The following is a 10,328-nucleotide window of genomic DNA, read 5'->3' on the forward strand; positions in this document are numbered from 1 at the left end:
TAAAATTAGGAATTTTGTCACCAAAAAACTATTAAGACACAATAATTGGCCTCTGTTCACCTGAAGCAACAGAGAAAGAAGTAGAGTCAAGAATAGGAGGAGGATATGGAATGTGTGGCTAATTGCCTCAATGAATAACTGCCTACTTTGCGACGAGACCAAAAGAACTAGATGGTGCCTATTACTGAACATTTTGATCAAAGAGTCCATAGAATTCTGATCAAAACGGGGAACATGCAGAACAGGATTTCAAATTCTCATGGACTCCAGACATTCTGGAGCCATGGAGGGTGGATATACTCCTAAAACTATAGTTTTGAGATAATCTTTAGACCTTAAACCAAAAATATCCCCTGAAGTCATCTTAAAACCAAATAATAGTTTAGTTTAACTATTAAAAAAGGTCTGCTTTGAGCAGTATGCTCTTTTAAGAACTATCTATATGGGATCAAATTGACAACAGCAACTTGAAAGATTAGATAGGAACCTTGGGGGGCGGCGAGTGTAGGTCAGTGAGGGAGGAACAACTCAAAAAGGAGGATGAGGATGGTTGCACAACTTGAAGAATGTAATCAATGTCACTAAATTGTACATGTAGAAACTGTTAATTGGTGTATGTTTTGCTGTGTGCATTTGCAACAACAACAATAAAATAAAATTTAGAGAACAAATTAAGAATTTAGAAACAGATAATGGTGGTGATGGATGTACAACATGATGAAAGTAATTAATGTCACTGAATTTTACACATAAAAATGTTGAAATGGCAAAAATTTTGTTACATATTTACAACAATATTAAAAAAAATTAAGAGAATGAAAAGGCAGGCCACAGAGTAGAAGATCTTTGCTTCTAGATATATTGTAACAAAGGATTTGAATCCAAAATAGCTATATCTACCTATACATATGGCAAAAAAAAAAAAAAAAGCTTTTTCTTATAAATAAGAAAAAGATAGCAATCCAACACAAAGATAAGCAAAACACTGGAACAGACACTTCACACAAAATAGGACATCTAAGTGGTGATGAGCATATGAAAAGATATTCAACATGAAAGCATTAAGGGAAATGCAAATTAAAGCCACATTTGCTTAAGGTCACATAACTAGGAAATTTGAATCTATGCAGTCTGTTAACCTCTCTGATTCTATTTACTTACATGAAAATAAGGATATTACTGCCTGCCCTCAAAAATTTACAGTCTGATGGGTAAATAAGTGAAACCACAGATAATAGATAATTATGTATGGAAATATACTGAATTATGTACTGAAAATTCAGCCCTACAGACACCACGACCATAATTTTTTTTAACCAAAAAATCAGTACAAATAGTCTTATCAAAACGTTCATAAGCCTTCCATGTTACAAGTTTTGTCTTGCTCTTTGTTGCCTCCCCTTGATTCCAGGGTGCATGCTGCTGCCAGATTAACCTGTTGAGGTTCTCGTTGACATAGATCAGGTACTAACTAGGTCCTATAAATCTGGCTCCATTCTTTCTCTCATTGCACACCTTTAAGAAGCTTAGCCCAGCTCATCCACTATTATCAGCCTCCTTCTCCCCACAAAAACTTGTTAGTGATCCTAAAGGACAGAGTAGAACTGCACCATAGAGTTTCCAAGGAGAGGCTGGTGGATTCCAACTGCTGACCTTTGGTTAGCAGCCAAGCTCTTAACCACTGCACCACCCAGGCTCCTCCCTTTCCTCATAATGGTTATCCCTTATTGAGTACTTTGCTTTCTTTAAGAGGAAGATGTGGCAGTCTGTTTTGGTAAAGATTATAGCCTTGGAAAACCCATGGGGCAGTTTTACTCTGTCTTATAAGGTCGCTGAGTCAGAATTGAGTCAACAACTCTCGGCAGTGAGTTCTGGTTTACTTTCTTTGTAGGAGACTTAGCTAAAAACATCTCATTTAATTCTTGTCACAATCCCATCAGATAACTATTATTTTGCCACCTAAGAGAACATTCCCAATTTACAGAAAATTGGGGTTTAGAGTGAATAAATTACATATCTGAGGTCATAGAAGTGTTCAGTGACAAAGCTGGGATTTGAAGCCAGGTCTGTCCAACTCCAAAATCCACATTTTCTTTTTTTACTGTCTTCAGGTGAAAGTTTACAGGTCAAGTTAATTTCTCATACAAAAATTTATACACATATTGTTTTGTGACATTAGTTGCAATCCCTGCAATGTGACAGCATACTCCCCCTTTCCACCGTGGGTTCCCTGTGTCCATTCAACAAGTTCCTGTCCCTTGCTGCCTTCTCATCCTGCCTCCTGACAGGAGCCGCGCATTTGGTCTGCTCTATCTGCAAAATCCCCATTTTCAGTGACTATGCCCCACTGCCCTCAGCAGCACAAGCTGTTGTCTTTATGGGTATGAAATGGATGATTCCCCCATCCCTCCTAGAGAGGTGAGCTGTTGGTGCCTTGGCACTCCCATCTGGGCAGGTCCTGGGGGTACCTCTCCAAGGAAAAGCTGAAAAGAAATATGCTGAAAAGCGGAGTGGTGTGTACTGGATTTGAGAGTCATTGGTGGGGAGGGAACGTCTCTAGAACTTTCACCCAACCCCCCAACTCCCAGTGGGTCTGACCTCAGACTAGGAAGCGTCCCCTTCTGAGTTTGCATCCCATCCAAGCCCGGTCCCAGTGTGCCCATTTGCTTTCCCTCTTCTGTAACCCAGCACCCCCTTCCCAGAACACAGTACACTTAGACCTGGTGCCAGTCTGGCCTCCAGCTGCTCATTTCATCCGCTGACAATCTCATGCTCCAGGCTGGGAGGCTGCTCAGAAAGAGGGCAGTGTTTGCTGAAGGCGGAAGGAGGTGGATCCAGCAGCTGCCCACCCTAGCAAGGTTCTTCCGTCCCTACCTGTTGAAGCAGAGGGACGTGTTTGTGTCTGAAATAGCTGTTGCCTATTGAAATGACACAAAACCATCTTCAAGCTGTTTGGGTAGCTAGTCAATATTAGACATTGATATGGGGAGACACAGCGCGATGAGAGCTTGGGAGTCAGGGGTCCGTCTGAGCCCCACAATCACAGCATGGCACCCACTGTGCACCAGGCCAAGTCTGCTCATTTAATCCTCACAGCAATTGATGAAGTAAGTACTATTATTATCCACTTTACTGGTTAGAAAATACAAACAGTAACTTTTTTTGTTACCGAGGACAACATCTTATAAGTACCCATTATCCATCTGTAAACTGGGGATACAAATACCTGTCCAATGCCCACATAACACAAGGAATTTTGTAGACCGTCAATTCCTCTGCAGTGACAATGAATTAGTATTTCTTAATTCAGAACTCGTTACAATACTCTACAGATTTTATAAATAAAAACCCTTCTTATTAATTTTTTCCCTTCTACCTTTTTGGATACAGGAAAGATCCTTCTAGTGGGGCCTTAGGTGATGTGGATGCAGAAAGTCCCGGGAAAGATCGAAAAGAAATTGGTAACCACATTGGTGTCTCCAGGCAGGGAAACTGGCTGCTAGGGACAGGGTCAGAAATTCACTTTTTACTGTGCCCGGGGCTACTATTTCGAAGGCGACACGGATAAATAGACCCTAGATCACAACTCTGTCCCGACCGAGCCCAGACAAGAAGGGCAACACTGCTCCCATTAAAAAAAAAAAAAAAAAAGCTCCCATTACGAGGGGCAAATACGATGCCTAATGTCTGGGAGGCTCGCCCAAGATCTCCCAGCGAGCGGTTGCGAGCGCAGGACTCTTTTCCCGATCGCACCAGGGTGAACATTTTCAAACGCGGAGGGAGAGTACACTCCTTGGCTCTCCCTCCCAACTTGCCTCGTCGAGGGTGTGGCGCAGCCTCCGGCTTCCGAGCGCGCCCCGACGTCGGAGCAGCCGGGACTCCCGCGGCGCGCACCGGGCTCCGCCCCGCCATTCCCCGCCCCGCCAAGTTTAAGAGCCGGCGCCGACCGCTGGAGCCATCGTCCGCCCGCGATTCTCTGTCGGTTTTGCAGGGCCTTCACGCTCGCCTCTCGGGCTCCCTTCCCTGTGCCATGGCCAGCCCCGGGCCGCGCCGCTGCCGGCCGCCGACTCCCTCCGGCTCACAGGTCCAGCCTCCGTCCACTGGCGGCTCTCCCGCGCCCCCGACCCCGAAGCCCCAGAGTCGCCCCGCAGGCCCAGGCACGCCCCTGCGTGCGGATGCCGGGCGCGCACGGAGCGGCCCCGGCCGCCTCAAGTCCCCCTTCTCCGTCGAGGCCATCCTGGCTAGGCCCGACCCCGGCGCACCGGCCGCCTCCGGGTTGTCAGTCGCCGCCTATGCAGCCCCGCGTCTCTGGCCCGCTCCCTCCCGGCCCCCGGGCCCGGTTCTGCCCTGGGCGTGCCCGGCGACCTGGCTGCCCGCCTACCTGGGCGTGGGTCTCTACCCGTTGTCTTCCCAGCCCTCAGTGCTGGGGCTGCGCGCGGCTCACTTCTGCATCCTCCCAGGCCTCGGCGTCACAGGTACGGGGTGCCGGGGTGCCCGCCTCCGGAGAAATGGGGAGAGGGAGAGAAGAGTGGAGGCCGCGACAGTGGTCACAAACGCTTGGGGTGGGTAGGATCCCTACGGCACTTGACCTTAAAGTTGAAACTGAGGCCGGAGAGAAGGACTAGCTGAGACCAGACGCCGGCGCGTGGCTCCTCCAGCATTCTGCTAAGCGGGTGGAAGGGGTGGGCGTGTGCAGAGCAGCGAGGCGGGTGCACTAGTGAGCGTCTGGGAAAACTGGCACAGCCAGCGGTGGGGCTGCAGGAGTACTCAGTCTTGTTCTCGGTCCCCGCTCACCTTGTGGAGGGATTTGTACAGAGTGCCTTGACCCCCTACCACATCCCCTTTGGATAACGCTTGGTAGCGCAGACTGTTCCCCCAGGCAGCTCTTGTCCCAACCCAGGGCCCGGTCTCTATGGGGAGAAGCGGATGCCACGGGTGGTGCTCTTCAGGGAGGTTGCTAAACCCATTGCCATCCAGCTGATTCTGAATAGCGACCCTGTAGGACAGGAAAGAACTACCCCATAGGGTTTTGAAGGCTATAATCTTATACTGAAGTAGACTGCCACATCTTTCTCCCGCAGAGCGCCTGGTGGATTCCAACCGCTGATCTTTCAATTAGCGGCCAGCCCTTAACCACTGCAGCACCAGGGTTCCTTATTTATAGGTACAGGGGTTAGAATTTCAACACATGTTTTTTGGGGGGCACAATTCAATCTATAACATCCATGAAGACAGAGATTTTCTGTTTTGTCCTGGAGCCACGCCTGACAAATAGTTGGCATTCTAAAAAGTATTTACTGAATGAACAAGGTGAACCCCTGGAGGTCCCTTCTCTGCTCATCCCATGGAGTTTCCTGAAATAGCCATGGGAAGGAGAGCAAGGGCAAGGAGACACAGAGGTTTGGCAGAGAGGGGCGGCCAGAGGTTAAGCCACTCAGCAGAGAGCAGTGGAAGAAGTAGTTGTTGGCATTGTCCCTTCTTTCTCACTGATTTGTTTTCTGTTATGTCTGTCCAGTCCCTCCCCACTCTGCCTTCTTGCTGCGTTACCTGGCCAAGGGGAAGGCAGGGCAGTGGAACTGTGTGCTTATTCTCTTTCTTCCAAAGTGGGTGGATGGGTAGGTTCGGGCTAACCTCCCCTTCTGATGCTTGCTCTTCAGGCTTGGAGCTGACTCACTGCCTAGGCCTCTGGGATCACCCAGACTGGTCCCCAGCTGAGGATCTTTATGACACTGATCAACAAAAAAGGGTTAGAACTATGTTTAACTTGGAGCAACTGGTAGAGCTGGAGAAAGTGTTTTCAAAGCAGCACAATCTGGTGGGGAAGAAGAGAGCCCAGCTGGCAGCCCGGCTCAATCTTACGGAGAACCAGGTGGGAGCAAGTGATCCGGTTGGGCCTGGGCTGCACCTGGGGACAGGCACTACTTTCTGTGAGGGCTGAAGCGGGAGGGACATGGGCCTTCCTCCTCTGTGCCCACTGGGGGAGACAGGCCCTAACCATTGGCATACTCCCTATATGATGAGAAAAACAGTCCCGTTTGAAATTACATTATGGGAACAACCCATAAAGTTAATCCTGATGCTAACCTAGAACTTTATAATATTTACATGCTAAATAAGGAGCAGACAGTAAATTTAAGTAGATGTTCAAGGGACTAGCTATTAAAAAATAATAGTAAATATTCCTTTGACCCCCATATTGTCCTACAGCTATTGTACCACTTCTCTGCTCCTTTCATAGGCAAACTTCTCAAAAAGTTTTCTCATTCAACTATGTGGGGAGCTCCTGTCTAGAGGCGAGATGAGGAGGCAGAGGGGAACAGGAGTTGATTGAATGGACACGGGGAATACAGGGTAGAGAGGAGGAGGAGTGTGCTGTCTCATTAGGGGGAGAGCAGCTAGGAGTACATAGCAAGGTGTGTATAAGTTTTTGTATGAGAGACTGACTTATTTGTAATCTTTCACTTAAAGCACAATAAATTAAATATGTATATTTCATTTAAAAAAAAAAAAACTTTCCCCCTTCACTGTCCCATTTACTGTCCCAACGCATTCCAATATAACTTCTTTCCCTACTGTTCTATCAAAGCTTTTCATCAAGGTCTCTAATGACTTCCATGTTGCCTAAGCCAATAGATACTTTCCTTTTCTTACTCTCAACCCACCAGCACTCAATGCAGTTGACTGGTCCTTATTCTATTGAAACACACTCTTGTCTTCGGGACACCACGTTCTCTTGGTTTTCTTCCCAGCTCTTTGGCCATTTCTGTCTCCTTTGCAGACTACTTTTTCACTTTGTGACCTCACAGTCTCTTTCCAGTTGACCTCATCTTCTCCCAGCTGACTCGTCTAGATGGTTTTTAAATACTATCTACAAGCTGACAAGTCCCAAATTTGTCTTTTCTCTTCTGACTTGTACATTGTCTCCACTTGGATGCCTCCTGGGCTGACATTTCAAACTTAATAAGTCTAAACCTCAATTCTTGATTTTTTTCTCCTTCCCAAATCTGTCCTTTCTTCCTAAATGATCCCACCATCTACACAGTTGCTCAAAAACCCACTCATCTTTCATTCTTCCTTCTCCCCCACTTCCAGTCCATCAGCAAGCCTTATCATCTCCACCTCCAAAATGCAACTGGAAGCTATTCATGTCTCTCCACTGGCCCTGGTTCATACCACCTGCGGCTCTCACTAGATTACAGCAATAGTGTCCCAACTGTCTCCCTGCTTCTGCTTTAATCCATTCTTCACGCTGTAGCCAGACATGCAGTTCTCATGAAATGTCAGTAAGATTATGTCACATCTCACTTATAAAGCCTCAAGGTTGACTCTCCTCACCTGTGGCCTTCAAGGTCCTTGGTGATCTAACTCCTGCTAACCTCACCCACTTTCTGTCCCTTCACTTTCCTCTCACGGTCAGATTTTGGACATGCTACCCTCCTTTCTGGTCCTCAAACACTCCAAGCTTGGTTCTACCTCATAGTCTTCCTATAAGTTGTTCTCTTTTCTGTCCCTACCAGATTGACCTCTCATTCTCTAAGCCTTGGCTTAAGTGCTGGTTCCTCAGGGGCATTCCTGCTACCTAGCCCCCTGTTCCTATCTTCATCTGTGTTTATATAGTTCTTTGCATACATGTTTGGCATTAGTCTTCCTCCACCAGACTGTGAGCTCCATTTGTCTCTTGCTTACCACTGTCTCACCATCACCTAGGATCATGCCTGTCACATAGTGGGAGCTCATTCATTAGATAGTGAATGAATGAATGAATGGTGACTGGAATAACCAGAAAGAGTGTTTTGGAGAGATGCTTCCTTTAGAAGAGCGAGCAAGGTTTTGCCAGGCAGAGAGAGGTGGGCATACCAGGAGTGGGGGAGCAGCAGGAATTGCTGCTCTCATTCTGATCTCTGCCCACTGCCCCCAATTACAGGTGAGGGTCTGGTTCCAAAACCGCAGGGTCAAATATCAGAAGCAGCAAAAGCTGAAACTGCCGGCCCCGTCTGCTGTAGCTGCCTCTCCGGACGAGCCCTCCAGCAGCTCTGACACCAAGACCCAGGGTGAAGACACCGAGTCAGGAATAGACAGCTGAGGACTGGCCAGAGCCTCTACCCAGGCCCTCTGGGATCATTCTTCCTGGGGCACCTACTTGACCTCCGTGCTCACATGTGGATTTTACTTACCAAAGAGCCTTTCCAGACCCAAAGGGCACCAGAGGAATCTGACCTGTCAAGGGACTCCCTTTTCTAAATAGATTCCTGGGAGGGTGGAGTAACGTAATCATCAGAGGCACAGACACTGACCTTCAGCTCTGTGTCCTTGGCCAAGTTACTGAACTTCTGAGCCTTTTTTCTCTCTGTAATGGATGTGCTAATAACTTATACCTTACGTGGGTGAGGTGATGTCTGTGAAGCACTAAAAATGTGCCAGGCCCAGTGTTAAATGTGCAGCCACTGTTGAGGCTTTTCTTGGCCACCCTCACCTGGGGGAGTGCCCGTGCTGCACCAGCCCTTGTCTCCTCAGGGATTCATCTTCTCCTGGCCTGACTGTGGGGAAGGGGCCTCCTTGAATCAGTGTTTGGGCATAGAAGACTCTTTCCTACCAGGGCTGGTGGGGTCAAGAGCAAGGAGGACGCAAAGACAGACTATTTAGCTCCCTTCTACTCAGTTTTTTAAAGTTTTCTTGTTTTACCTGGACTGTTACCACTCTTAGAAGGAGCTCAGGCCCCGCTGCCTTTTTTGAGCAAACATGCTATCCTGGTCACCCTACAGCTAACTGCCTCGACTCCCTCCCCATCATTAGAGAAAATGGAGAGATTTGACTGTCTTTGCCAAGGCTAGCATTTTATCATAAACTTTTCACAAGATGGTCATTATTTTCCCCCTTTCACGACCCTGACTCATGGATCCCATTCCTTCCAAGGAATCTGCTTGCTTTCTTCCTAAGAAGCCTGGCTGATAGCTGACTTCTGTGAGGCCCACCACCAGCATTTCCAGAGCTCCACACTTCTGGGCCAGTCTGTTTAGAGTATTGACGCAGAATCCGGAATGGCTCCTCCTGGTAGAGGTGAAGAGGCAAGTCTCTAGTGGAAGGAGGCCTGCCCTGCCACCTAGTGGTAAGAGAGGGCATCGTCCCCAGCTGCTCTCAGCGTTGCCCATTCTGAAGAGGAAAGGCAGGGAGCGGTGGCCTTCAAAGTACCATCTGGCCCCAAGGCAGTGGACCATCCTCTCCTGGATACCAGGTTGCATACTTCAGGGGAAGCCGGAATCCAGCTTCAAGAACGCTTCTCTGTCCTTGTCCTTCAGGGAAATCCTTCCTAATGCTGGACTTAAAGTCAACTCTATTAATCAGAGGAACCCAATTGCACCTGCTTCTTCCAGAGATGACTGGTTCAACTTTTTTTTTTCTCTCTTTGTAAATAAATAACCAGTTACCTATTCAGCAGTTACTGGGCTCCACTTGACCCCCAGATGTCACCATGACACCACAGTAGATGCTGAGACAGGTACCTTCTCAAGGGGCACAGAATCAATTGGGGGGCAAGGAAACACAATAACAAGTCGTGGTGGCCAGGCCAGGGCACGTTGTGGGGACAGACGCTATACCTCAGTGGTTTGCAGCGTTTTGGGGATTCTGAATGAGAGAACAGGCCTCTTCCCTGCTGTTCTCAGGATAGTGTGCACACTCAACTCTGCATACAATTTCAGGAACCCTGGTGGTGTAGTGGTTAAGTGCTACAGCTGCTAAACAAAAGGTCAGCAGTTTGAATCCACCAGGTGAATCTTGGAAACTCTATAGGGCAGTTCTACTCTGTCCTACAGGGTCTCTATGAGTTGGAATTGACTCGAAGGCCACGGGTTATTTTTTTTCCCCCCAGATCCCTTGAAGTCCACCATGCAGACCTTCACCACCCCCCAGGCTGACACTGAAGAGTTCTGAGAGGCAAAAGTTAAGTTTGACCTTTCATAGGGCTGTTTGCCCCACTGCCAAATGGTTCATAGGATGGATGGGCGGGGTCGGGAAGCCCCAGGGTGAGCTTTAGTTTGAGGGTCCACGGACTCGGACACAGAGACACATCAAAGCAATACATGCACACACAGTCTCTGATATAGAGGGAGATACTAGCCACGAAGACAGACGTAAAACTGCACGGGCAGAAAAGCACAAAGGCATGCCCGGCTAGACACAACGAACCAATCAACCTTACACATAAAGACAAAAGGGACCTAAGTCGAAACGCAAACCCTCCTAGCCTGCGGGACATTTGGGCCAGGGCTGGTGCCAGGGAGGGGCGGGGCCTCCCGGGTCGAGGCGGGGTCAAGGGTCAGGAGGCGGAG

General features: G+C 48.2%; 1 protein-coding gene across 1 annotated transcript; it reads left to right on the forward strand.

The window, feature by feature from the left end:
- Window positions 1–4,030: 4,030 nt before the first annotated feature.
- Window positions 4,031–10,297, forward strand: NOTO (notochord homeobox). The gene is made up of 3 exons (XM_003413565.3): window positions 4,031–4,475; window positions 5,658–5,869; window positions 7,925–10,297. Exons 1-3 carry the CDS (start codon window positions 4,031–4,033, stop codon window positions 8,081–8,083), a joined length of 816 nt encoding a protein of 271 aa, XP_003413613.1. The 3' UTR covers window positions 8,084–10,297.
- The last annotated feature ends 31 nt before the right edge of the window (window positions 10,298–10,328 follow it).

This window comes from Loxodonta africana, chromosome 15, assembly GCF_030014295.1.
Source record: "Loxodonta africana isolate mLoxAfr1 chromosome 15, mLoxAfr1.hap2, whole genome shotgun sequence".
Classification (NCBI taxonomy): domain Eukaryota; kingdom Metazoa; phylum Chordata; class Mammalia; order Proboscidea; family Elephantidae; genus Loxodonta; species Loxodonta africana.